We start from the raw sequence: 26,406 nt of genomic DNA, 5'->3' as shown, positions 1-26,406 counted from the left end.
AATGCCGTCCGCATGCATGCAGTCATCATCACCCGGCAACAACAAAGGCCAGGCCCCAGGCAACGATGAACACCAATGGACGACTCGTGCGATTGGTCCGCGGACGGCCCGCTCAAACACGAGGATGACAACATAGCCATTCCAAGGACGACTGCCGCACCGCCCAGCGTCGGAAGGTCTCGAACGTCAATGGAACGAACGCGTAAGGCTGACTGAAGGGCTGTGGGGACAGCCACAGAGGGTAGCAGAGGGAGAGAATTCTGTATGGTGGGCAGAAAAGTACAGTAGTACGAAACGCGCGCCGGGCCTTGAAGCAGGGATCAAGCATGGGCGAGGAGGAGGCGGTGCAGCAGCAGTGACATCGATTTGAGGCTTCAGGGACGAAACTTGGATTGGAATGGTTTTGTTAGCTTAGGGCGGGTTGCGTTGAGTACGTGCGGCAGTGTATTTGTTGCCAAGTAGTTGAATAACTTGTACAACGGAATGTCAAACTTTCACACGCTCAGGGCATCCACATTTCGACGCGGCAGAGTAGGTACTGCACTGTAGGTAACTAAATACGTACCACAGCGGCTCGTCAGTCGTCACACGTACACTCCCCTCCACCACCGGGCTCGTAACGCTGACGGCTCTCTATGGCTCCTCGGCTCCCGCGGTGCGACGCTCGGGTATGCGCGGGCGCTGAACAGGAAAGTCTGGACGGTCAAGCAGGTAGGTCAGGTACCTACAGGTACTGTACGTGTGTAGCACGTTTCACGAAAAAGCTCCGCACACGCAGGGCCGGATTATTGCTCGGCGCGAGCTCGGCATTCCAATGCTCTCCCCGGTCAGCGCCTGTCGGGCTGAAACACGCTCATGCGGTGAAGAGTGCATAGACGGGGACAGCAAGAAGCATTATTGCCTTGCTGCTACTGCGCCAATGCCGTCATTGCCGGCAGACGGCGTCAGAGATCGTGCTATTGCCGACGGCCCGCGGTGCGAGTTGGAAACGAACGCGAAGTAGCTCGTGTGGAGACTGGGGGGGAACGAGACGGTCTAGAATTCGGGTTGCGCTGGGCAGCGAGAGAGCGAGAGTGGAGGGATGATGAAGATGATGCGCCGCGGATGCATTGGGTTTGCAAGCGGCTCTATTTTTTTGTAGGAGAGAGTTTTGCAGGGTCAAAGGCAGAGACACGGGAGGCACTGCTCGTACATAGGGTTGATCGCCAGATGTGCCGGCGGAGTCAGTTCCTGAGCGGCAAGCTAGGGTCAAAAGAAGAACGGGAGAGGGGAAGGAGACGGAATGCGAACAGCAGCCGGAACAATGTCCGGCGGTGCGAGTTGTGGATTGACTGTGATGGACGGATGGTCCAGACGCATTCGTAACAGAAATGTAAGCGACACGGTCGCGAAGGCTGTGAGACGCGGCCATCAGGGTTGCGTGTGTGAGTACCTGCGCGGTGCAGCATTCGTGTACGGCTCCCTTGCCTTCCGGCGGCCGAAGACCGAGGACGGGAAAAAGGCTGGTGGCATTTTTGGGAATGGCATGATCGAGCAGTCGTCAGCGGCGTGGCGCGTAGGGCTGGCGCGGTTTCTGACTTGTTCCTCGCATGATCTCCGATCGCGATGCAGGGCGAGGCCAGAACAAAGAGCGCTCGGGCACGCACACAGGCACACGGACAGGAGTGGAATTGTGTTCATCAGGAGGGGAGGTGGTGCACCGGCACTCCGAGCAGCGAGGATTGCGTAGAGGGCGCAAAAATCTCCTCCTATGCGCGACGGTTGGAGGGGAGGACATCTGTGCAGAGCGGGAGGACGCGTCGTTCTCGATCTGCTGCAACGGACGCCCTCCACAGCGCGCGGCCTTGCCCACGCCCCACCCTGCAGGCGTGTGGCCGTCCCGATTGGGCAGTTCCAGGCTGGCAGCACCGCGGGACAAGCTCGCCTGGCGGTGGGAGGATCGGTCTTTGGTGCGCGAGGCGGCTGCACGTGTGTGCTGCCTCGCCAGTCGCCGTGCTGCCTCAGCCTGCCTGGCGCCGTCCGCGGTCTAGAAACTGACCCCCCGGGCGGTGACGGTGCCAGTGCGACGAGCCGGCATCATCATTCGCAGCGCTCGCGGTCTCTGTGGGCCGTCACGAGCGCCCGCGCGGGTGTGCACCGTGTGCTGTCGACGTGCAGGCCCAGCACGCGGCGCACTGGCGCAGACGTGCTGCATTGGCCGGTTGGGCGTGTCTCAGAGGCCTGCTGGGCATTGGCCGGCGAGCGGGCAGCAGGCCAGCAGGCCAGCAGGCCAGCAGCCGTGGGCAGGCGGCGTGCAGGCGGGCGTGCGTGCGTGCGTGCGCGGAGTGGTATGCTGGACCCGCATTTCTGGCTCGCGCGCAACGGCGGTGCTCGCACGCCTTCGCTTGACGGGCCATCGAGGTACTCCGCGGCTGGTGAGGTAAGGTGGAAGGGACGCGTGGGAAAATCACTCCGCCCGTGAGTCAATATTGTCGTGAAGGATATTATTGCCGCACTCGCCGGCCTGCGTCTTTTGTTTGACTCGCCCATTGCTTTATCGCTCCCACTGTCTGTCGTTGCTGGACCTGCCCTGCCTTGGTACCTCCCACCAACCTATCACCGCTCGCTCCTCCGCCGGCTTCCATCGCGCCACGCCCGCAGCCACACCCACGCCTATCTTATCGCTCGTTATCGCCCATCTCAATCAACCGAGGATAGGCGCCCGGCCCTGCTTGATTCAGTGCTGTTGCATCGCTGCATCGGTATGTATATGTCGTGCTTCGCCAACCGTGGCACCGGCGATGCTGATGCAATTCTGTAGCAGAATATCGCGTTCCCCTCGCCAGCGATCACACCATAAATCGCGACGCTACCGCTCGCGTTTATCCCTCAGTCACCGCCGCTGATTGACCGCAACGTTTACCTCTGCTATCTAAATCGCGCGGATAACCGAGAGTTTGGGCCTCCTGTTGGGACCAGTCTCACTCTCGACTCACGCCTCACTCCACATTGCGTGCAGCACGAGCATTGCGCTCTGCTATTCTTTATCACCATGAACGCCCGTCCTCACCACCACAGGCGCTCTCAATCCAATGGCCTTAAGCCGAACGCCGCCCATGCTCGCCCGTCCAGACCTGCTCTTTCATCGTCCAAACGTAGCCCGAGCTACAACCACGCCGCTCTCTCTCACCCTTCCACCGCCCTGAGAAGGCACAAGTCCGGCGTCGACGTTACCAAGCAGAGCAGCGAAGACAGCGAAGACATGGCCGCTAGCTTTTTGCAGTTCTGGTATGTTCCTGCCGATCATTGGGCTGGCTCATCCAACTTCTCCAAGACCCTGTGCTGATCTATTGGCAGCGCCACATGCGAAAGGCAAATAGTCACACCAGACTTCAGCATGCTCTACTGCTCGGAATCGTATGTCGATACACTCACGTGTCATGAATAATGTCAATGGGTGCTAACTATTTACAGCTGTCGCAAGCGGGATTCGATCACATCCACACCTCAGCCAGCCCACTCACCACCCATAAGCCCGAGGACCCACGCCTGTACCGACCACCCTCCTGTTGACATTCTCCCTCAACTCTCGCCCACCGTCCTTCGACCTCTGTCAACAACGTTCTCCGAACTCAACCTTGGTCGTGTCTCTTCCATCTCGTCAATGACATCATCCACCCACGAAAACGACGACAGTTACGACGAGCACGACTACGACGAGCAATTTCAACCCGGCAGCCTCGATCCGCACGTCCTCGACCTCCCAGGCTACCCTACCTCCACCACCCACGCTCCTCGCCGACCCTCGACAAAGCGCACCTCAACAGCAACCGACGTGCCATCCCTGATCCACTCCCCCTCAAGCTCCTACGGCACGACCGCCTCCCACTTCCACCACCACGCCTCCACCCGCTCGACAGCAAACAAGAGCATCGACCTCGTCATTCCCATCACCGCGCCGCCCAGCCCAACCCTCCCCAGCCACCAGGACGCCAGCCTCAAAAGCCAAGCCAGCACGCTGACCACCCTCCGCATCGCCGAGGGCAACAACACCACCAACAACGACGCCAAGCGCCCGAGCCTGGACCGCGACGCCCGCCGCGACAGCACCCAGTGCCCCGCCGGCGCCGCCATGGGAAGCCTCAGGCAGCTCTTCAACCACGACGCCATCCGCTCTTCTTCCAGAAAGCGAAGCAGGGATTAAAACCGGCCCGTCATGTTCTCCGTTAAATTATTGGAAAGGCGTTTTTTTTGCAATCATTGCTTTTTTGCAGGCATTGGGACGGGACACACGAACGAGCAACGCATTTTATACCCACCACCACCATCATCACCATCTCAAGGACCAAACTGGACTGGCATCGCAATCTCCTCTTCTATTGTACTTTGGATCCGAGATTTCGGGATTTTCCACGAGAAAAATAGAAATCAAAATACAAATCGTCCGGTCGACCGCCGTCTCGGCTGAGACTGGACTCGGGAGGGCACAAAAAGTTTTATCTTCAACGCATTCTACAGCCTGTTTTTCACATAGACGCATTGCGGAAAAAAGTTTTTTCTTTTTTTGAGGGGGGATCATCAAGCTGGAGGGAGCATCTGCTGGGAAAGAAGGAGCATTTTGGATTTATTCCACGGTCCTCAGACCAGCAAGCACGCCGGCCGCATCACGCGAAGGGTGTCTGTCTGGATCATCGATCACAACATCAACATCGTCGAAGACGCCAACAACAACAAACAACAAAAAAGGCTCTCGACGCGCAATTTTTTCGAAATATAGCGAATTTAGAGAAACGAAATGTCACGAATAACTTGGAAGAACTGCGGCGACGGCTGCTTTCTTTCTTCGCTCCGCTTCCCCGTTCCTGCTTCAGACCTAAACGACCAACTTCGGTTGACGTGCACGTGATTTGTTGCAGCTAACGAGTTGGCTTTATCACGCGTGGTCGGCACCTTGTCCCGTTCTCGCCCGTCCGCGACGGCTTGCGTTTGACCTACCCGTAGGGGCGGGGGCTCCTTTGCGGCAAGCCAGCTGCTTGGTCTCGCAACCTCACCGTAAGGCAATCCAGATTTCGAGGTGAGGCATTCGTAGTATCTAATCGCCTACCCCAGTACTTGTTACCCTGTCTTTGTTAGAAGAGGCGGGGTCAGGGAAGTGTTCTCGAGGGCTGTGCTCTCTCGGGTGTCTCCGGACATCGCAACATATTGCTACATCTTTTGTGACCCGAATTACTACTTCATTGAGACTTGACACATGCTTGGTAGCTGGCTTCAACGGTTACCAACGTCTCGCCAAGCACAAGGGCTCGAGACTGGCCCGTAAAGGCGGAGTGGCTTTTCTTTTGCGACGGCCGTGTGAAAAAAGCGGTTCGGGAGTTTCGTTTGGCCAAGTGATCGTTGGGTGAAATTCCTACATGGATCCTACCGTGTGTCCAGGAGATCAACACCGTAGGAGTGACTTTGGTAGCACTCAGCCGTCGGCGATAAGAACCGGACTTTAGGACTGCTCGACTTCATCTCATCTCCTCGTATTATCAGTAGGAAAGGGCCACGACTGACCACGAGCTCCTTCCGTGTTCCAGACTCGCCGTCCGTGCAAACACGACGTGTCCGGGCGAGCCTATCGAGATGGCCGTGGGAAGTTTGGCGCACTCCTAGATCCTTCCAGCGCAAACGCGCTCCTCACGAGCGGACCCTCGGAGCCTTGAAATGACTCCGTACCCCGTTCAGCAGTGCGTCCTCCTAGCTTCCATTCGTATGCCACTGGACCTGCGCATTATCTTCGAACGAAGGATTTTGGCCGACGTCACTCAGGGCAGCATTGCAATGCCAGCTCTTTCCTGCTCTCGTAATCAGGCACGTGGGCTGTCGTTAGTCTGGTCTTTCTTGCTACGAACACCGACGCAGAGAGGCGTGCCTAAGTCCGCGTTATCGACGACCATAGTAGCAACAATAAAAAGAACAAGACGCGCTGGCCCAGCCATGTGAAAGCCATCGCAATCGCCCAACAACCCTCTCCCCCAGCCCACCGCGACCCCCACGCAGCCCAAACCCACAATGGCCAACCGCGCAGCCTGGCAAGAGACCCTCAAAGGGCATCCCCTAACCCTCGAACCAGCTCCCATGCCCACCCCAAGACCCGACCAAATCATCATCAAAACCCGCGCCATCGGCATCAACCCCGCCGACGCCGCCGTCCAGCGCCTCGGCCTCATCTACACTCCAGCCCAGCACCCCCTCATCCTCGGCCTCGACGTCGCAGGCGAAGTCCACGCCGTCGGCTCCAGCGTGACGAGCTTCAAAGTCGGCGACCGCGTCTGCGCGCACGCCGTCGACATCCCGACGCCCGAGTCCGCCAGCAGCCACAGCCCGCGCGGCGCCTTCCAGCTCTTCTGCGCCGTCTCCGCCGGCCTGGCCGCGAAGATCCCGGACGACGCCGCCTTCGCCGACGCCGCCGTGTTCCCCTCCTGCCTCTCTGTCGCGGCCTACGCGCTCTTCCTGCCGCACACGCTGGCCCTGACTCTCCCTCCCGTCCTCGTCGGCGGCGGCGGCGCAGCCGCCCCAAACGGCCGCGTCCTCGTCGTCTGGGGCGGCTCGTCCGTCGTCGGCAGCTGCGCCATCCAGCTCGCGCGCCGGGCGGGCTACAGCGTCGTCGCGACGGCCAGCGAGCTCAATTTCGCGCACTGTCGCAGCCTCGGCGCCGAAGCGGTCTTCGACTACAGAGACGCGAGCGTCGTCGACGACGTCGTCGCCGCGTGCGAGGGGCGGGAGTGCGCGGGCGTGTTCGCGGCGTACTACAATGACGGCAGCACCGTCGCGTGCTCGCGGATCGCGAGCCGGCTCGAGGGCAGTAAGGTCGTCGCTACTGTCGTGCCGCAGAGCATGCCGGTGCCCGCGGACGTGGCGGAGGGCGTTAGGATCGCATCGAGTGAGTCGCCTTCTCAGTCTCGTATCTCACATTACTGACTTCTGTACAAAGACTGGGCGCCAGCCATGGCGGACACCGACGAGGGCGCTTATATCTGGGGCAAGTGGTTTCCCTCCGCGCTCGCCGACGGCAGCTGGAAGCTCCTGCCTCGGCCGGAGATCGCGGGCAAGGGTCTCGAGGCGCTGCAGGGTGCTGTCGATACCATGTTCGGCAGACTACATATGCTGGCGCCGCAGGCTGAAGGGGTCAAGTCGATCAGTCCGCGGAAGCTGGTGGTTGAGATCGATTGAGATCATCAATTACAGGGGATGGGAATGGGGAATACTCAAGGACGCGAATGTTGGAAGTCGACGACGTAAACGTACTTGTTGCAGGAAGCATGGCAGGGAGGTGACGAGGAACTTTGAATCAAAAACATTCATTTACGACATGCATCTTAGCCAAGCACTGCAATTCAATGCCCGCATGCCAGGTTTCATCTGATGGTACAATACAAGCAAGCACACAAACTCCCCCAGCGCCCTCAAGAAAAGAACCGTCAACCGATCTTACACCACCACGCCAAGCGCGCTCCTGTACCCCTCCAGCAGTCCCAACGCCCCGCTGCCCTGCCCACCAGCATCAACCTCCATATCCTCAAACTCCCACTTCGACCCCATCCCAACCTCCCTCTCAACCTCCCCCAGCACCTTCCACATCTCCCCAATCGCAACCCTCACCTCCAGCGCCCTGCTCCCCTCCTCAACGCCTTCGAGCCCCTTCCTCAAAACCCAGCACGTGTTCCGCCCGTCCCTCCCCTGCCTCTTCGCCCCGCCCATCTCGACAAGCCGCAGGAAATCCGCGTACACTTTTCCCCCGTGCTTCCAGCCGGCGAAGTCGCGCGCGCCGAACCGATCGAAGCACGCCAGCAGCTCGCGCAGGTCGCCGTAGTCCTTCTCGATGACGGCGCGCGGGCCGACGGAGCCGCAGAGGACGTCGTGCGCCTCGGCGAACGCCTCGTCCGTGCCCGTGTACAGCAGCCACTGGGCCTGCAGCGCGGGCTCGCGCAGCACGGCGTGCGCGTAGACGGCCTTGGCTTCCCAGATGAGGGAGGTGGGGATCTGGATGCTCGCCAGGCTCCAGCTGGAGGAGTCGTCGTCCATGAGGGTGTTGTCGTGGTCGAGGTCGGGGGACGGGAGCTGGGCGGCGCTGCGCTCGAGGAGGGATTGGATGGCGATGGTGCGCGCGGGGGTTTCGCTGAGGTGTAGCAGGACCCAGGCGGCTTTGGTCCAGGAGCCGGCGGATTCGAGCTGGGAGGCGAAGTCGAGTGTCAAGGCGTTCAGCTTGTCGTCCGAGAGGTCGCAGAGGTCTTTGGCTTCGAGGATTGTCGCGAGCTGCCAGGCGAGTCTGCTGTTCAGCGGCGAGCCGGAGACGGTGGCGGAGTCGAACAGCTGCTCGACTTGCGCTTCCTTGAGAGCGTGCAGGCGGAGGAGGCCAAGAAGTGTGTTCTCGGCGTCGTCAAAGCCGCTTGCAGGGAGAGGCTTGACAAGCTCTTTGCCCTCCTTCAGGCTCAAGACATACGAGCTGACAGCGTTGATGATGTTCTCGTGGCCACCGTATTGCAGGCGCAAAGCCAAAGACTGCTGCCAATCGAGTCCGAAGCGCTCGCTCAGGCAGAATTGCGCAGTACGATCCTCAGCGGCACCGGTAAGGCCAGGAATAGTGCAGAGCTCGCCGGCCAAGATAGAGTACAGCGCCTTGTGCGCATCCGAGAACTCGCTCCAGTCCTTTCGCTGCTGCCACATTTGAATTTGTTCCTTCATGACCTCCCGAGTCGTTTCACTGCCTGGAAGCTGCGCGACGAGAGTCGCCAACTTCGCATCGCTGGCATCCATCAGCAGCTGGCAAGCGGCCGCGACGTCGCCCTTCGTCAGGAGAAGCAGTGCCTTTTCTTCGGCAGACTTTGTGTTCTTCAACTGCGCGTCAACCGTGGCGGAGATGTACTCCGACCAGAAAATTTGAAGGCGATCCAGACGCAGTCTCGGCTCGTACTCGTCGATCTGCTCCTGCGACATGCCCTGGAGCAAGTCACCGGCGCAGACGTCGAGCGGATCAAACAGAATCGAGGACAGTGCCCAGATGGCCTTCTCCTGGCTCCCAAGGGTAGAATGTCCAGTTTCGATCCGAGCCAGAGTCGCGAAACTGACCTCAGAAGGAGTGATAGCTCGAGGGACTTCGTGTTGATCGTCGTCGCTCTTCAAAAGCTCCGTGTGGTTCTTCTGCAGCTCCAGAGTCTGCGAGTCGACATCCTCTGGGGCTGTGAATTTGGCGAAGCGAACATCCCGACCCTCACTAACGAGCGGCTTGATCGCTTGCTTCATGTCGCCCGAAAGTTCGACTGCAGAGCCAGGCACTGCGTAAACCAGGGTGTTCTGACCGTCGAAAGAAGGCTTAAAGCTGTCGTGAAATTTGGCGTCGTCTTCGGTCATGTTGGAGGCGGAAACACGGCGACGGTTGGCTTGGTATGGCATCTGTTAATCGTTTCAGCTATCTGACCTATGTATGGCGCAAATCGCGCACAAGAAGTTGGAAAGGGGCTGGGAAGATGGGGAAGGTGGGTGACAAGGGCATGGGAATCAGTGAAGTGGAACGCCCAAAATGTGAATGCCGAGATCCTCCGCCACGGCCGGTGATGCCGTATGTCCAAGAATTACGTATGCAGGGAACGTGCAAAAGACCAGTCGCAAGGGAATGATCATACCTCTGCAAACTCCTTCGCTTTGGGCTCCTTCGGGGCCTGGCCCCAGAGAGAGTTGATGAGATCCATACCAGTCGTGAAGGCCTGGGACTTGCCCAAGTGGGATTGAGCTCCCGTTGTACTGGCGCCGAAGCCTGTTGCGTTCTTCTTCGCGCTCTTAGTAGCGAGGTGGCTCTGGCCAAGCTGACTAGCGCTGAAGAGGGACTTCTTCAAGGGCGATTCAGTTGATTCATAGTCAGGTTGAGCGCGCGCAAGAGGGCCTTGCAAGTCCCTGAGCGCCTGGCGGTCACGCTTCTTCGGTGAGATTGTGCGCTGAAGCTGCTCCTCCCACGGTAGCTCAGCAACCTTCTCTGGGGAAGCGAAGCTTTGCAAGTGAGCGGTCGGTTTCAGGATGCTGCGAGGCGGCATTGGCTCGGCACGGTAGGATCCAGGAACTTCTTGATCCGACTCGTCATCGCCCAGGATGCTACTGTGGTACTTCTCAACCGAACCAGGAGCAGCCTCCTGGATTGCATCGCCCGCCTCAATGAAAGGGCCATCCATGTATGATTCACCAAGACCACCGGACATGATGTGCTCATCTCGAGGCATCTCGCTGACGGGCACATCACCAACGCCTAAAAAAGACTTGGCGTTGTTGTTCTGCTGGACATCCTCAAAACCGCCAGGAACATTCAAGTCCTCCTGCTGAGAGCGCCTGGAGAGCTTGAATTCGAAGGTGTCCTCCGGCTCGCCGAGGTCAGGGCTTTCAATCTCGCTGTCAGAGGATTCCTCAGAGCGGTGAGTAGCTGTACCATTGCGCATAGAACTCGGGATCTTGGGTTGGAGGTCGAGCATGTCAGTGCCGTCTTCAAGCTCGGCCTCATCATCACTGTCATCCAGGCCATACGTCGTGAAGTGCTCCACAGTGAAGCTCCAGACTCCGGTCTCAGGGTCATAGTCCTTGAAGGTCGTTCCATAGACTCTGGCGAGACGGCGCTTGTGGACCTCAAGTTCCTTTGCGGCAGAAAGCTTGCTCTGGGTAGTGACGCCACTAGCTCTGGAAGACCTAGGCCAGCTTTGCTCAAGGAAAATCGTGGACGGAACGTTGAGTCCTTCGCCCATTGGTGGCTTGCTGTCGTCATCCTCGTACACTGTCGCGTTCCTGGGCTTCAGGCGGACAATGTCGCCACAGATGCTGTCAAGGGGCACTGTGCTAAGATCGACATGGCCGTTGCGACCAAATTCAACACGACCGACGTTCTCCCTGCCTACAGTGAAGTGACCAATGTTCTGCAACTGCTGGCGAGACATGCCCTTGAGCACCTTGAGCGAGGGCGAAGTGAAGTAATCACCAGGATCCAACGGCTTCCTGGACTTCGGCGATGCTGTAGCCTTAGGAGTGTTGGACTCCTCGGGAACCGAGTCGAGGGCGCTGCCGTTAACGCGTGGAGCCTCGGGGGTACCAGTCGGCGTGTTGTTCTCCTCTTCTTCGCGAACGACCAGAGAATTAGCCGCCGTCGGCTTGGCTGGGGTTTCTTCGGCGGTCTGGTCGAAGCTTACACGCTTCCGCATGGAATCCTGGTCCTTGGCACCTTCGACTTGCTTCTGCTTGGGAGTGTTGTCACCGAACAGATCAGTCCTGAGATTGCGATCGATCTTGAGTTTCCTGGCACTACCCGATCCGAACGAGCCATTGCCGTTGCCAAGGAGAAGCGATGATTGGCCTGCCGCCGGGGTTCGCAACAGAGACTGACCCTCAGGAGGAGCATCGCCACGCAAGTTGGATGAAGAAAAGCTCTTGGAAAGTTTGCCGGAGAGTGAAGAGCCAAAGGAGCCAGTGGGACGGAGAAGACCTGCCGCACCGGGCGTAAGAGACTGAGACGCAGAGCTTGGGCTGTTGTAAGCGCTGTAAGAGAAACCATAGCCAGGCCTTGTCCGCGGCGTCATCGATTGGCTCGCTCCAAGCATGGGAGTGCTTCCGCGGACAGACGAAAGCAACGAGGTCCTAGGCTTGGGCGGAGCCTTTGCTCCGCTGAGGGGGGTCGCGAGAGGACCGACTGGTGGACTGGGAGCTGCAAGAGACGAGAAGAGCTGAGCATTGCCGTAAGGATCGCCCGTCAGTGTCGCCGTCAACTGGTTCTGCTGAGGTTGCTGCTGCTGGCTGCCCCCGAATAGGCTAGAGCCTGCGCCTTGGTTCTGGTTCTGGTTGTTGTTCCCGAAAAGACTAGATCCGCCGGTCTGGTTGGTGTTGTTCCCTCCACCGAAGAGGCCACCCGAGCTCTGGTTCTGGGTATTGCCGAACAGCGAGCCACCACCACCAGTGCTGTTACCAAAGAGGCTGCCGCCCGCCGGCTTGTTCTGCTGACCACCGAAGAGAGATCCGCCCGTGTTCTGCTGAGTCTGGTTGTTTCCGAACAGTGAGCCGCCGGTATTTGAGCTCTGCTGGTTGTTGTTGCCAAACAATCCTCCGCCCGTGTTGCTACCAGTCGTGCTCGAGCCGAAAAGTCCACCGCCTGCAGGCTTGTTCTGGTTGTTGCCAAAAAGGCTGCCGCCTGTGTTGGCACTCTGATTGTTGTTGTTGGAGCCAAAGAGGCCACCGCCGGTGTTGCCGGTCGACTGTCCGAAGCCCCCGCTCTGAGTGTTGGTGTTCGAGTTGTTCGCGCCGCCAAAGAGTCCGCCGCCGGTGTTTGATGTCCCGGTGGTGCTTCCGCCGAACAATCCGCCACTAGCAGGCTTGTTTTGCTGGCCTCCAAACAAAGATCCGCCTGTGTTGCTAGCGCCGAAACCTCCAGTGCTCGACGCGTTGTTGCCGAACAGGCCGCCTCCTTGCTGGGGCTGGGAAGAGTTGTTGGTCTGTCCAAATCCGCCTGTAGTGCCAGTGTTGGTCGTGGACGAGCCGAAGCCGCCGAACGCAGGCTTGTTCTGAGTTTGGTTCGACTGACCAAACAGGCCCCCTCCTGAGGTATTGTTGTTCGTGGATCCAAATGCACCGGTGCTGCCGCCGCCAAACGCACTGCCCGTGTTGCTCTGCTGGTTGTTTCCAAAAAGCCCGCCGCCACTCCCAGAAGTGGCGCCAAACCCTCCAGTGGATGTACCGCTACTGGCAGCGTTGTTGCCGAAGAGACCACCACCAGTTGCAGGCTTCGCGCCAAAAAGACCACCACCAGTATTGCTAGCACCAAAGCCCGATCCGGTGTTCGAGTTGGCGTTCGCGCCGAATCCGGTGTTTGTATTAGAGGCTCCGAAACCACCAGTGCTGCTGCCACCGCCGAACAGTCCACCACCAGTCTGAGCAGCCGGTGCCGCAGTGCTGTTGCTCTGTCCGAAGCCACCAAAAGTACTGCCACCGCCAAAACTGCCGCTCTGAGGAAGGCGACGATTCTGCATGTAGTCCTCCACTCTCAGCTCTTCGAAACTCTTGGCTTGGTAAGGCTGCTGCATTGTGATGCTCTGATAAGAGCTAGTCTGGCTCGAGCTGCCATCCTTCTCGGTGACAGCTTGGAAGGGTGTCCCTGAGGTGCCTTGGTTGGCATTGCCAGTAGCACTGGCGTTGTTGTTGCCGCCAAACGCGAAGCCTGAGCCTGTGTTGTTCGTGTTGCTTGCGCCAAATCCACCGGTTGTGCCAGAGGCCCCACCACCAAACGGGTTGCTGGTGGCCGTGCTACTGCCTCCAAAAGGATTGCTTTGCGCTGTGTTGGTGGAGCCAAACCCTCCGCCAGTGTTGGAGGAACCAAAGAGGCCACCTCCACTTGGAGCGGCGGTGCTACTGCCGAACCCGCCAGTAGCGGGCTTGCTCTGACCGAAGAGGCCGCCTCCTAAACGAGAGTTAGTCCTTGCATTCTAAAGCGGGTGTTTCCCAGGAATCAACGTACCGGAAGTGTTCGTTGAGCCGAACCCGGTGTTCGCAGTGTTATTTGTGCTGCCAAAGCCACCCCCGGAGCCGAAGCCACCCGTGGTGCTGGTTCCCGCTCCACCGAACATGCCGCCTCCTGACGTGGCAGCAGGTGAGCCAAAAGTGGTCTTGTTCTGACCGAAAGGGTTACTCGCGTTGCCGCTTCCGAAACCTCCAGTTGCACCACCACTTCCAAAGCCACCTGATGTGGAAGTGTTCCCACCAAAGAGTGAGCCGCCCGAGGTGTTCGTGTTGTTGTTATTGTTATTGCTACCGAAGCCGCCGAAGGTTGAGCCGGTGTTGCCACTGCCAAACCCGAACGACATACTGGTGGTTTAGATCGAGCTGGTGCACTGCAAGTCTAGTGAAGGAGCCACTATGCAGGTGGACAGGTCGCAAATGATTTCGCGCAAGCGCGCAAGCGCGGGATGGCGGGAGATGGGTGCAGTGAAAGCCTGTAAGGGGTCTAAGTTAGCAAAGTATGTCCTCGAGTTCAACCCGGAAGTAGACTCCTTGCCGAGCTCCAGTGCGCCAGTCTCCTGACGCCCAGCAGTCAAATGGTGCTCAAGCCGTGCGGAATCAAACGAGCGCAGCGAAAATGCTACGCGCAAAGTTGCTGGACTGCCTCGTACCTTGTGGTATTGCAGCTGCTGCGAGAATGTCAAAGACAAGACGCGCGCGTAGTCGTGAAGAGACGTCGCTGAATGGCGATGTCGAAGGGGTCGTCGAGCGCCGTCGCTGGCGCAGACACGGGTCGCAGTTCTGGTCGTAATGTACACGCTAAAGGAGAGATTTGGTTGAAGAGTAGCGCAGCGCGCGGATGCTGGCGGGCAGCTTTTCTTGTAGTGCTTGCTGGCGGGCGAGAAAGCGTGAGGCGCGTTGTTGCAAAGCTGCAGCCAAGCCCATGCGGGAGCTCTCTGCGCTAAGCCGGTTTCGTAACCCGCGCGCCGTCGCCTACGGATGCCTTCACAAGCAACGCATGATTCGGCCACGCTGAGGCGGAGTGAAGTGATGTGACTTGACTGTCGTGCAGGTTCCGAGGCGGCTATGGATGCCGTTGCCTTACGCAAGAAGAGCTCATTCACTGGATCATACAGAATCGAATTTTCATACAGAATCAAGTTTTGTATACAAACTGTTCCCAGGAAAAAGTCGTTACTACTATGTGTTTCTATTCTCCTGTCTCTGCTAGGAAAAGGAGTTACCCGGTACTATATTTTCCATCGACTATGGAGATGTATTTCGACCTAGCGTCCAATACATTCACTCTACTAGAACATGACTTGAAGTCTTCAAAAGCTTGCAAGACTTAGGGCACGTGATGGTTAGCTGAGTGTTGACTATCTAAGCATCTGTAGCAAAGTAATGCAAGACGCTGTCTATTTTCTTCCATCATTACTAGATTTACTGCATTGCACTCATGTTGAAGATTGATCTTCTGCTCGGCGTCTCGAAAGTCCAAGGAATTCGGCGCTTAGGGCTTCCCTACTTCAAAATTGAGTTATATAGTTTGTGAAACTTCCAATGTCGTCACCGATTCATCAATTGGCACTTTGGGTAAGCTTGCTCCAAGCATCCATCGGTCACGGACGGGCATTAACAAGTTCTCCAGCGGAGTGGTTAACGCGCTGCCCTGCTAAGGCAGTTCCGTAAGTTCGAGCCTCAAAGATCTCATCTCATCCGACATGTCCTAACAATTGTCCAGTTCGGGAGCGTGTGTTCGAATCACACAGGTGTCGAAATATCTTTTTGCTTTTTCTTGCACTGTTCATGTCCTTACACGGGAATGGTTTCAGACCTGAGATGATGTTGCTTCAGGGGATATACCTTAGTCTCTGCACTGGTTGTCAGTAGTTTCGGCCAAGCCGTAAGGTTCGTAACGCCTGAGCGATTCGGAAGAAGTATTTCCGGAAGGGTCAATAAAGCTCTCGCTCTATACACTGACACAAAGCATCGTTGATCAGCTACGCCTCCACAACTGGTATTCTGAACGGCAATGTATCTTTGCAATTGCATCTGCCAGTAGAGGATATCTTTGTATGCTACCATCTCCAATGGGCTACCCAAATCTTATGGTTCTCCGGAGAAGCTAACATGCCCCACGACTCAAGAATGATCGGTGGTACTTCAAACCGACCGACAACCATTGAAGCGTACAACTCTTTTTAAACAATGTCTGGCTCACTGGCTTCGATGTCCGACAGGCCTTCTCCTCCCACCACACGACGCTTCTCTCGATCCAGCTTCTTGTCTTCGGAGTCGAGGCCAAACTTCCTCACGACAAGCCATCCAGGAACGATTGCAAGCGCCCATAGTCCGAAGTTGATGTATATGCAGCCGACTTGGCCCATGACCTGAATGCTGGACAGGCCGTACTACGCAACACAGGTCAGACAAAAGATAGTATATTGGGAGTTCTGCGCACATACTGAAACAGCTTGGACTGCGGACTCGGTGCCTCTGAGTAGGCCTGCGTAGCGGATCACTTCCTCGTCTGTCTCCGCGAGATTTCCGACCACAAAATAGCTAACAGAAGTCAGCCAATGCGCCAGCTCGGCTTTCGAGGTGTACTTACGCGAACATGTAGTTCAGCTGGAATCCAATCACCATGAAGATGAACCATGCGAAGGCCTTCCCAAAGCCGTCGTCAGCCCAGTCGAACACGGGCTGAGATCTTCTGAACTCGGTCACGTTGACAGCACCCCAAATCCACCAGGCGCCTTGCGAGGCCATGATCACTCCGAACGCCCAGCGGCTGCGAGTATTCAGATTAAGCTTTTTATTGTCGAGGAATGCTCCGAGCACGTTACCCGAGGCCAAAGCGACGACGCCGGCGAGGAAAGAGCCGAGTGCTCTTGCTCGGACGCTGAACCAGAGGCCTGCGTATGTGAAGAAAGCCGCTTCGGCGAAGACACCTTGAGCGATCAGAGGAATTATCATGAGAAATGGCTTGCTGATGAAGATCTTGCCCGTAGATGCCAACTCCCGCAGGATACGCTGGGATTTGGGGATGCTACAGGAAACTGGAACCCCATCTGTCCGCTGAACCTGGGACGGATGCGAGAGCAAGAGTCCGGCGAACGGTCCTGCAGCTTGTAGGGCGATGAAGATCTGGAACACTGTGTAGGAGACAGATCCTGCCGTGTTTCGAGTGGAGTTCAGGCCAAGGTTTATGGCACCGCCGAGGATTTGTCCAAGGACGCGAAAGCTGAGCCAGAATCCCAGAAAGCGTCCTTGGTTCTCCGGCTCAGGATATGCGAGTGCGATAGCAGCTTCTGCCATCCAGAAGATTCCGGCACCCAAGCCGCAGAGGGCCGCTCCCAGTAGCACGAACCAACCAGTGCCGAACCGGTTATTGCAATACAGACCTGCGGCGTAGGGGCAATAGCCTGCTGCACCCAGGATGAGTGTCCATTTGATTCCGAGATATTTCACGAACACGCCGGAGAGCATGCACGTCAACACCATCAGGCAGAAAGTCAGGGCGTTAGCGGTATTGACCAACCAGGGTGATTGCTGGCCTCCGCCGCCTAAGGAGTTCATCGCGCCCCATATACCCGGGGCTAAGAAGTTACATATTCCAAGGATGAGGGCGTTGAACCACGTCGATCGGTACCATTTCACGCCTGCCGCGCTGCGTAAGTTTATCATTTTCCGGCATTTGTCAAAGGCGGCTTACTCTTGCGTTTCTGAGGAGGCTCAGAGTAGTCATGCTCACTGGTCACGGGCGACGCAGTGCCTTTCCCAAAGTCGGTCATGAATGCGATAGAAGTCTCGCTCAAGAAGAAAATAAATTGAGACAATGTGATCGCTCAAGAAAGGCAATGACCACACAAGAAATTATCGCTGGGTCTACTGCATCGATCGATTATAAGCAATGTGAAAAGTGAGCCCTATCATTGTGGCTGCACGCCATCAACTTGTCCGTTGAGATTCTGGGCGCCGTACTGATATGAAGGTAAAGCACGCCATCGCAGGATAGCATGGCTTCATCTCATGCTGCTGGAATCAGGCACCTCATATTGATGGGCTATCGTAAGAAATAGAACCTTTTCGAGATGCTAGGTTTATTATTGAACATAATTAATTACCATGCTTGTAACTATACTTATGAGACCTGCCCTCAGAACGGCGTCACGCCGTTATGGTACTGTCGCGTGTAACTCCAACCTGCCCTCGTGGCATTGGCATAGGCGAGCCCACAAGCTCAGCCTATAGTGATTGTAAGGTACGAATTGAGTTGGTAAGGTGTAAAGATCCACGGTGGTGTTGCCTGAAGTGGGTTGCCGCGACTATGTCGCCATCTGCAAGCCCACGCACCACATCCGAGCACGCCATATCCAACGTCTCAGGCTTTCGCCTTGTAAAATTGGCAAGTGGACGACTGAAAATACCTTGTTACGCAGATGGCTTGAGTCTGTCTATTCCAACCCGCAATCGTTGGTAATGAAAATGAATGCCTCATTTCTCCCCACGTGGCCATTGTCATCGACCTCACGTTCGCTACGAAAAAAAGCTGAACTTACCACCAAAGCTCTCCCACCGATCAAATTAAAGTATCTGAATTCCTCAGGCTGTTTTGAGAGGCCTCTTCAAGACTGCAACAAACCACCTCAAACAGAGGAAAGAATGGCAAAATCATATAGCAGGCCAGATTACCATACCGTCGCCAGCCATAGCACCAGTCGCCTGGTTCCATGCTCATGAACCACGTCCTCAGCCACGTCCTCTGATCGTACCCCCTCTCCCGCCGCGCCTCACCCACTGAGCCCTCGGTATTCTGTGACGGTCCGGATGTACTTTCTCAATCGAGCACCGCACGCCGCGCTCCTCGCACATTCGAGTCAACTGTTGTCGCACTGGCTCATTGAAATCGGATTGAAGAACGGTCAAATGCAGTCCGAATACTGCCGCTTCATTCCCTCGCTCTTTAGCCGATAGCCACTCTACAAGGCTGGATATGACCGGCATCAGGTCTTGGTCTCTCCAGCAGTCGATGAAGCAGCTTTTTTGGAGGCTGTCGGTCAAGACGGTACGGCGAAGTGATGGCGGCAAGATTCTGTCCCATTCCCAGACACAATCCTTGCGTTGCCATCCGAGTAGCGTCGCGTAAGGGATGGTTAAGGCATGCAGCCGCTTCAAGCTCGACAGTTCTCCTCTTTGACGGAAAGGAGGCTCACTATCTACAGCGTAGGCTGGATTGAAGCAAATGCTGTCCTCGTCAAATTCGTGAGATGTGTGAAGCTCTTCTAGGCTTCCACTTACATGATGCAGCGCATCGTAGAGAGCCTCAAGGCCTTCACCGTGCTCTGGCTTCGGCTCCTCCCAGCAATACGCATTGACCCACTCGTAATCGGTCCTGGCGTGATACTCCAAGTATCTTAGATTTGGTGTGGCCGCCAACAAGGAGTCTATGTCAAAATCCTGGACCTGATAGTGATGCAAAACGAGACGTGTAATCGAGGATCCACCATACGGTAGCTGACGGACGGCCTCAGTTTTCAGACTTACTACTGCTGCGAAGCTCTGGAGGTCTGGCACCGCGAATAACGTGAGCAATATACTATCCCAATCCTTTGCGATACTGGCGTGCCGACGATCGCCGTGTATCAAGTCTAGGCATAGACTGCAAGACTGCAGCTTCTCCATTGACGGATCTCGAGCCATGTCTCCCAAGGTTCTGCGGAAGTCGGGGAACCGAAAATAGTCAGAGCTGACGCTTAAGTCCTGGCAATGAGGCGTGAGACGTAGCATGTGCAGGAAAAGTGCCCATAAGGATATCTCGCTGGTGGGTGGGCGCATGCTCGCCAAATATGAATCCGAGACTTCGTGGTAGAGCTCGATTTCTCCGTGGTTGAATTCGGTGAGATCAGCGTGAATTCCCGGTGGAATTCTATCGCGAAGCGGGTCCTCGATGCCCTGGTCATATCTCACTGGCGAAAATTCGTTTCTCCAATCCTGCAGAGGATCACCCGCCAGGGAGAGGGTGCGGACGGCTCGCGCGGCCGTTTGGCTTGTGAGTAGCGTACGGAAGAGCAGAGAGGCCTTTTTGATGGAATGCTTGCCGCCATCAAGATCAATGACAACATCCCGATATATGTGGGCATTTGCGTGTTCGTTGAGGCTTCGCGAAAGGACATTGATGTTGAAGAGATCCCAGTGGTCCAAGTATCCAGCCACCATGTCCGTGACCAACAACGGCACCTCGCGTCCTTCACAGAGCTTGTACGCAAGATCGCGATAGTCCTCTTTGACGGTAAACATCGTATCTACACCTTGTACAGACTTGTCAGCCGTGTAAATTGTTGACAAGTCGGTATGCTTCGGTCGCCCGGTGTCGTCCGATGCAGAATGCTACGGGCCTAGGCACTGCCCGCCTAAAAACATCACGAATAACGCCAAGGCATACATCCTGAGCATTGCTGCCTACATCAGCATTGCTGCCTGACGGAGGATCGAGTCAGCAGGATGCAATTAGTTCGCTTAATAATTCGATCCCTTTCACCACGCGAGAACGCCTATGCTATGGTTTCGTCTCAAGGACTGCTCAGGCTGGCATATCATTGCATAATGCATGCTCGAGCCTTGTTGCTCAGTTACTTACCCAAAAGCACACGGAAAGGTGCAATCTGCGGGCAAGGCTTGGCGAAGTAGGCGAGGCTGATGCGAACGACTGATGGCTTGTGTCTGATCACGTGACCCTTCCGCCTCGTTACCATATGCATCTCGGCTCGCTAGAGAAGCACGGGCACCTTCGTCTTTTTAGGCATCAACAAGATTGAGTTTGTAGAGAGAAATGCAATTCCAAGAGATGAGTACCGTCGAATTTGTCACTGATATCAGATAACCAGTGTGACAAATTTCTACATCCCTCAACCACCCTCTGCTGTTTTGCTAGCATGTCGGTCACACGACCAACATATGAAGCACTTGTGGCCAGAAGCCCGAAAGCACCAGCGGTGACCGCCTCGGATGACTTCTTCCGCCTTCGCTGGTCCCTCAAAAGGGACGATTTGTACAGCTCAATTGCCATCTTGCACCACGCTGCAGACGCCAACTCTCCAAAAGAGCCATATTCACCCAGCCATCCCATCTCACAATCAGCCTTGACCTCCCCACCAGTGTCGGCCATCACAGTTTCGATCGAGATTCTCAACGACTACGCTGCTGACTGGATCGGCGTGCATCGCGAGCATGCTGAGCCCGAGGACTCACCAGACCATGATGGCGAGCGCTTTGACACCGAAGGCATCGTAGAGCACTGCTGTGGCCAGGATCGGCCGGGTCCAGGGCCGCGCATACAGATTGTCGCCGACGACTTTGTTTCTATCGGACAGTTCGTCGAGGTCGTGCATCCGTGGCTGCGAGGGCTTGACGGCCAGCTGAGAGCTGCTAAGGGCGTGCAGACTTGCCGGCCACTCGATCCGGCCGTCGACATGTATGTATGGCCAAGCGCTCCGAGCCCACTGCGTATTTCCGGTCGTGAAGGACAGACGGTGGAAAATTGGGAGTATGAATGGGCATTGCTAGCTAGGACTGCAGCTGTTACGCAGCGCCTTCGCCATGATCATCCGTAAAAAGGGCGCAAGTCCATTATGACTCTCAAATCTGTATTCCCGAGCGACACATTTCTGAAGCTGAACTAAAACCACCTTTCCAGGATCTGGAGATGATGCATCCCAAAGTCAAGCCGGACACCGATGGAAACTCTTGGAGTGCAAATTGTTTGGTAATCGTCTCCTCGTCTTCACCCGCATATGGAGAGCTGCCCTGCTCGAGTTCGTAGAGTGCGGACCCTAGTGCGAACAGATCGGAAAGGACGGAGTTGTCGTCTGATGGATCTCGGGGCATGAAGTGGCTCGGAGCTTCGTTACCCAGAGCTCTCTTGCATCTTAAGCCAAGGGAAAGGCACTCGTCGTGTCCAGACGAGTCGAAATCGCTGAGTCGCGCGTTCATCTCGGAATCCAGGAGCCATTGTTCAAGTCTGATGTCAAAGTGGCGTACACCTTTGCTGTGGACGAACTCCACTGCTTGTATCATCTGCTTTGCCCACTTTCGAAGCTGCGTTGGGCCGTGGGCGGCAACGTAGTCTTTGAGGTTTCCGTTGTCGTAGAACTCCAGCACGATCATATCCCTAGTCGGGCTAATGTACTTGCAACTACCAATCAGAGGATGGGATCCAAGAATGCGATACACATTTGCCTCGACCGTCATCGCTTTTGCGTTCGCTTTCGTGATCTCGGCGTCTTGGTCGATGCGGGGGACCTTGATAACGACCTCGCCGAGGCGATACATAGAAGAGCTGGCTCCGACCATCAGTAACTTCGCCTGGAAAGCTTTTGGGGCGGTCCTTTGCGCAGACTCCATGTCCGGCTGCTGCTGTCGTACTTGTTTGTGTTGTGTGATTCCAGTGGTCAGCAACAAAAAGAGATCATGAATGTTTCGAAGCGAGGGCGGCGCTCTGCGTCGGGAGGCGAGTGGTAAAACTTGTGGCGGAGCTGAAGGAGCACAGCAACGCAGGACCGTTGGGAGGCAAGGCGAATTGAGAGATTCGAGAAATGAGCATAGAGTAATGATTTGAAAAACTTCCATTTTGTGATGACCATCCTTTGGTCCCGATGCCCTGCACCAGGCAGCCATCGGTGATATTAGATAAGAATTAATGAATTAGTCTATACGAAAGATATTCGGATGCTTCCAAACCCATCAGAAAGCATTCCGGGTATCTGTGACGTTCAGGCCGTGACATAAGAAAAAGGAAAAATGACAGAAAATATCAAGATGGACAAAGAAGGAAAAGTTGCCGCAATGACGCCCGGCTCTTACAAGCCGGAGTCGATCTGCGCGACGTAGTTGTTGTCGGTAAAGTCCCACCAGTTGCGGCAGGTCTGCGCGATGGAGGCGGGCACGTCCATCTTCTGGACCTCCTTGGGCTGCTCGAGCAGGTTGATGTTCATGCCCTGCGACGTGTGCCAGGCGACGTGGCAGTGGACGGGCCAGACGCCGGGGTTCTCGAGCTCGATCTGCACGACGAGGTAGCCGTTGGGGCGGACGAGCTGGGTGTCGCGGCGCGCCGGGTTGCTGGGGTTGACGATCTTGCCGTCCCACTCGCCGGTGCCCTCGGCGAGGATAAACATGTTGTGGCCGTGAGCGTGCATGGGGTGAGAAGCCGGGAAGCCGACGGAGTGCATGACGATGCGGACGGACTTGGCATTGCCCATGTTGAAGACCTGCTTCTCCTTGGTGAAGTTGGTCGCGCCGACGGCGGCGTCGAGGAAGATGGGCTCGTTGTAGTCGCCCATGTAGGTGACGTTGTTCATGTACCAGACGAACTCGCCGGTGGCGTTGTTCAAGCCAGTGAGGACAAAGTCAAGGGTGACCTCAGGCTCCGAAATGTTCATCTTGTAGGATGGGACAGCCTCGTCGAGAGGGCCGTTGGCGCAGGCCTTGGGGAAGAGGTAACGAGATTCATCAACGTGCGAGGTGGTGTTAGGCTCGATGGTCTGGTCAGCCTCCTCGTAGAAGATCTTTGCGTTGACAGAGGTGGCAATGCCGTCGTTCAAGCTGCAGCCAGTCTTGCCCTCGGGGCCGAGACCCGAAGGGCCCTCTGAAAGCCTCATCCAAACAGACTCCTTGGGATCGTCTCCACCCTGAACGACGACTTCGACACGCTGGCCAACGGCGAGGGTAACCATGTCAGTCTGGTAGGGCTCGACGGCAACGAAGTCGTTGGTGATAACGGTCATGTTGTAGCCATCGATGGAGAAGAAGAGCACAGCCTCAGCACTGTGGTTGATCAGACGGAGGAGATGCTTCTTGCCAGTCTTGAAAGCAAAAGACGCAAGACCGGCGTTGGGCGTGCACTCCCTTTCGGTCTCGTTGCAAGGGTAGTTGGCCTTGCCGTTGATGAGCATGTTGTTGGCGTTCGGCGGGAAGATGGGTCCCTCCCTGGATGCATGGTAGACCTGCTGCAGAAGGTTCTCGTAGTAGTCGTGGAACCAGTCAGACAACATGACGGGGCCGACATCGACGTCCCAGTCATCAGTCGCAGGGCCGTGGATGACGATAGGACCAGAGAGACCGTTAAGGTATTGCGAGGAGTGATGAGCGTGCCACCAAGTGGTGCCGAACAGCTCAGCGCGAATGCGGTAGGTGAAGGAAGTGCCCGGAGCAATAGGGCACTGGCTGACGGTGGAGACACCATCGTACCAGGGAGTTGCGGTCTGCAAGAAGCCGTGCCAGTGGATGGAAGTACCCTCGTTCTCGAGGTCATTGTGCACAGTAATCTCGATGTAGTCGCCCCAATTGGCCTCGATGAGGGGACCTGGGAATTGGTTGTTCACGACCAGCTGCGCCGGGTTAGTGTTTGCGTGGGGTCTGATAACAAATGCATGCTTACCATAGGAGTCTTCACGCCGTCAGGCGCCATCGTAGTGTTGGTGATGTGCCAATCGTACTGGCGGGTGATGCCAGTGTTCGGGATCGCCTTCGGGTCGTATGGGTTGGTGTTGTTCGCATCTCTTGATCCCCATGGCCAGATTGAGCCACCAGGCTTGGGACCGTCAAGGAAACGGTCGAGCTCAGTGCTGTTGATGGTACCAAGTGTGCTGTCGCCTGAAGGGACCGCTGTCAGCGCACAGAGCAACTTGTAGTAAGGAGGCATAGTGATTAATTACCATTGGTATCGACCTGGGAGAGCTCGTTGTCGACGCTTTTATTGATCGAATCCAAGTCGACATCTTGAGCGGCGACGGAAACCGAGGCTGCCAGGGCCAGGGCGGAGATCTTAGCAAGGAAGCCCATGGTGGTGGGTGTGGACAATGCACAATGCACGTATGCGTTACAGTGTGCGTGAGGTGGCGGCTCGTGCAACCGAGCAATGAATGTGGTGTAACGAGAGACGGGGTCGAACGACTGTGACAAGAGCAAAACAAAGAGACTCGCCGGGAAAGACCTACATATATGAACCGCTGTCACAACAAAGTGGCTCAATTTGAGAGCGCGGCCTGGGACGGATGGATCGGCTTGCCGTCGTCCCATCTCTGTTAGCTCATGGGAACGGCCGCGGATGGGCAGCGTCTTGGGCATTCGCCATGCGTCTGAGCGAGCCAAGCTCATGCGCTAACCGTTCACACCGTTATCCCCAGAAATGTATAGGCGCTAGCGCCATCTGCGGGCGGTATGGACCCATGCAAGCATGGAGATCTGCGGATGCTGGTGGCAGGGAGGCGCCATGTTACTCTGCTTGGCCTTGCTTGGGAGATGGCGGCGGTGCAGGCATTCGCCTTCGAGTATGGCTGCCATTGCGCACAGTAGAACTTACTCGTCGACGTCGGCATGTCGAGCCGTTGAGACACATGTCGTGTGTGATATGTGGCCGCGAAGTTCTTATTGGCGACGATGCGCGCACGGCCCAATTGCACGGCCAAGTCATCTCCAGCTCGCAACGGCACGCCGTTCACATCGGCTTCGTCATTTGCGTGAGGACACACGGGAGGCGGCAGCACGCGGTGGTCTCAGACAGGCAATCTGCTCGTCAAGACAAGCAATCTGGTCTGCAACAGCTGCGTAATGACCATACAACAGTCTGCTCGTATTGCAAGGCCACCTGCAACGCCAGTCAGGAGGGTTGCGAGGTAAACAGGGATTGAGTTCCGCCGCCCGTAGCCCTAATGCAGAGCCTCCGCCTTGCCTCACTCTTGTCTCTCAACTCTGGTCCGCACATGCAGGCACCCCAGGGCGAAGGTTTGCCAAACCCAGGCTTTGGGTGCTTGCTGGTCGTCTAGCTCTCAAGCCAGGAATACGCCGCCCGTCTTGCCACCATACAGCCCTGTGCTGCACGTGCAAATCCCGGAGAATTCTTGTCCTGCGCCGCAATGTGCTGCTCATCATCCGCCGATTTGGGCCATTGTAGCAGGGTTTCCACTGGTAGCCCTGATCGCAGATCTCGGTTTCTCGCTCCGATGCTTAGCGCTTGCCTGGCAGCTTGTTGATAGCTTGATTGTTCGGGTATAAGGCGCCGACATGCTTTCGAGGCTATTCTGCTGCCGCGGGCGTGTCTTGCTAGGCGGGTGGTTGGAGTGGCGGTTCTTGGTGTTTTCGTAGCAGCCCGCATGGAGGTGTAAGCGAAGGCTTCGAAAACGTATCGCAATAGCCAGACATTGACAGCTGCAGGTAGCTTGTCGCTTGAGGAGGCAGGTTCATGCTCGCGAGAAAAATCACCATGCATGAGGATATTCAGCCTCCCTTTATGCTATGGACACAACGTCGCAAACTTGCGCACGCATTTCGCAAACTTGCTCATGCTCATGCCATGTGTTTCGGCAGTATTTGCAGGCAAAGCCCAATCTTGCCATGGCACAACGGTCGCCAAACGTTGTGAAAACCAAAAGCCTCTCATCACGGGGGTTTGATTTCGACCCGAATGATCGGTAGTCCTTTTGCATGGTCTATCCATTGGCATTATTCATCACAACAGCCACGCTAGCCATCTCTCTTCAAGTTCCTTGTCACTCGACTTCATGCACTATACCACGCGAGTGCCGTATCCACACCAGCGTCCGAGGTACCATCGACCATCGATGAAGTCAAGACTATCAGTCACAGACTCCACCTCGCCAACGGTATACTTCACGTCGAGAAACTCTAGCTACACGAGACAACCAATCGTTACACAAACTCCACCTCACGCCATCTAATCGCAGCATCATGGAACCTCCGCATAAAGCAAGACCAGCCTCTGTAATACACTCTACTCTGGTAGCGCGAAGCAACCCAAGACTCCTTCACCTCCACAAACAAGAGCACCTGCGCAGAGTGCACCCGTAGATGCATAAACACCCCGGCCTGATCCCTGTCATCTTGCCGCCCTACGCCCGCCACGCCGTGTCT

General features: G+C 56.4%; 7 protein-coding genes across 7 annotated transcripts; 2 read left to right on the top strand and 5 right to left on the bottom strand.

The window, feature by feature from the left end:
- Positions 1–3,031: 3,031 nt before the first annotated feature.
- On the top strand, positions 3,032–4,183 carry WHR41_02395 (uncharacterized protein; the record flags this gene model as incomplete). Its single annotated transcript, XM_069371001.1, has 3 exons — positions 3,032–3,267; positions 3,337–3,396; positions 3,454–4,183. The coding sequence occupies 3 exons, from the start codon at positions 3,032–3,034 to the stop codon at positions 4,181–4,183; spliced, it is 1,026 nt and encodes a 341-aa protein (XP_069231910.1).
- A 1,850-nt stretch (positions 4,184–6,033) lies between these two features.
- WHR41_02394 (uncharacterized protein) lies at positions 6,034–7,404 on the top strand (the record flags this gene model as incomplete). Its single annotated transcript, XM_069371000.1, has 2 exons — positions 6,034–6,904; positions 6,956–7,404. The coding sequence occupies 2 exons, from the start codon at positions 6,034–6,036 to the stop codon at positions 7,192–7,194; spliced, it is 1,110 nt and encodes a 369-aa protein (XP_069231909.1). The 3' UTR covers positions 7,195–7,404.
- A 48-nt stretch (positions 7,405–7,452) lies between these two features.
- WHR41_02393 (uncharacterized protein) lies at positions 7,453–14,359 on the bottom strand (the record flags this gene model as incomplete). Its single annotated transcript, XM_069370999.1, has 4 exons — positions 14,148–14,359; positions 13,496–13,970; positions 9,645–13,438; positions 7,453–9,414 (listed from the first exon to the last, which is right to left on the bottom strand). The coding sequence occupies exons 2-4, from the start codon at positions 13,839–13,841 to the stop codon at positions 7,453–7,455; spliced, it is 6,102 nt and encodes a 2,033-aa protein (XP_069231916.1). The 5' UTR covers positions 13,842–13,970; positions 14,148–14,359.
- A 1,138-nt stretch (positions 14,360–15,497) lies between these two features.
- WHR41_02392 (uncharacterized protein) lies at positions 15,498–17,273 on the bottom strand (the record flags this gene model as incomplete). The annotated part of the gene is made up of 4 exons (XM_069370998.1): positions 15,498–15,890; positions 15,945–16,041; positions 16,091–17,141; positions 17,195–17,273. 4 exons carry the CDS (start codon positions 17,271–17,273, stop codon positions 15,681–15,683), a joined length of 1,437 nt encoding a protein of 478 aa, XP_069231915.1. The 3' UTR covers positions 15,498–15,680.
- A 958-nt stretch (positions 17,274–18,231) lies between these two features.
- Positions 18,232–19,779, bottom strand: WHR41_02391 (uncharacterized protein; the record flags this gene model as incomplete). The annotated part of the gene is made up of 1 exon (XM_069370997.1): positions 18,232–19,779. One exon carries the CDS (start codon positions 19,777–19,779, stop codon positions 18,232–18,234), a length of 1,548 nt encoding a protein of 515 aa, XP_069231914.1.
- Positions 19,780–21,117: 1,338 nt separating this feature from the next.
- On the bottom strand, positions 21,118–21,882 carry WHR41_02390 (uncharacterized protein; the record flags this gene model as incomplete). The annotated part of the gene is made up of 1 exon (XM_069370996.1): positions 21,118–21,882. The coding sequence occupies one exon, from the start codon at positions 21,880–21,882 to the stop codon at positions 21,118–21,120; it is 765 nt and encodes a 254-aa protein (XP_069231913.1).
- Positions 21,883–22,088: 206 nt separating this feature from the next.
- On the bottom strand, positions 22,089–25,714 carry WHR41_02389 (uncharacterized protein). The gene is made up of 3 exons (XM_069370995.1): positions 24,192–25,714; positions 23,915–24,129; positions 22,089–23,864 (listed from the first exon to the last, which is right to left on the bottom strand). Exons 1-3 carry the CDS (start codon positions 24,631–24,633, stop codon positions 22,338–22,340), a joined length of 2,184 nt encoding a protein of 727 aa, XP_069231683.1. The 5' UTR covers positions 24,634–25,714; the 3' UTR covers positions 22,089–22,337.
- Between the last annotated feature and the right edge of the window lie 692 nt (positions 25,715–26,406).

This window comes from Cladosporium halotolerans (assembly GCF_011745625.1).
Source record: "Cladosporium halotolerans strain TM138-S3 chromosome Unknown Sca6, whole genome shotgun sequence".
In the NCBI taxonomy this organism is placed as follows: domain Eukaryota; kingdom Fungi; phylum Ascomycota; class Dothideomycetes; order Cladosporiales; family Cladosporiaceae; genus Cladosporium; species Cladosporium halotolerans.
Note: the sequence above shows the minus strand (reverse complement) of the source record. Positions and strands in the feature narration are given on the sequence as shown.

Bases quoted from the DNA above. Each gene is read 5' to 3' on its own strand.
- WHR41_02389 (XM_069370995.1), bottom strand. From the start codon at position 24,633: ATGAGCTTGGCTCGCTCAGACGCATGGCGAATGCCCAAGACGCTGCCC. The intron at 24,130-24,191 runs GTAATTAATCAC...CGGTCCCTTCAG, and splicing joins CTCCCAGGTCGATACCAATG to GCGACAGCACACTTGGTACC. The intron at 23,865-23,914 runs GTAAGCATGCAT...AACCCGGCGCAG, and splicing joins ACGGCGTGAAGACTCCTATG to CTGGTCGTGAACAACCAATT.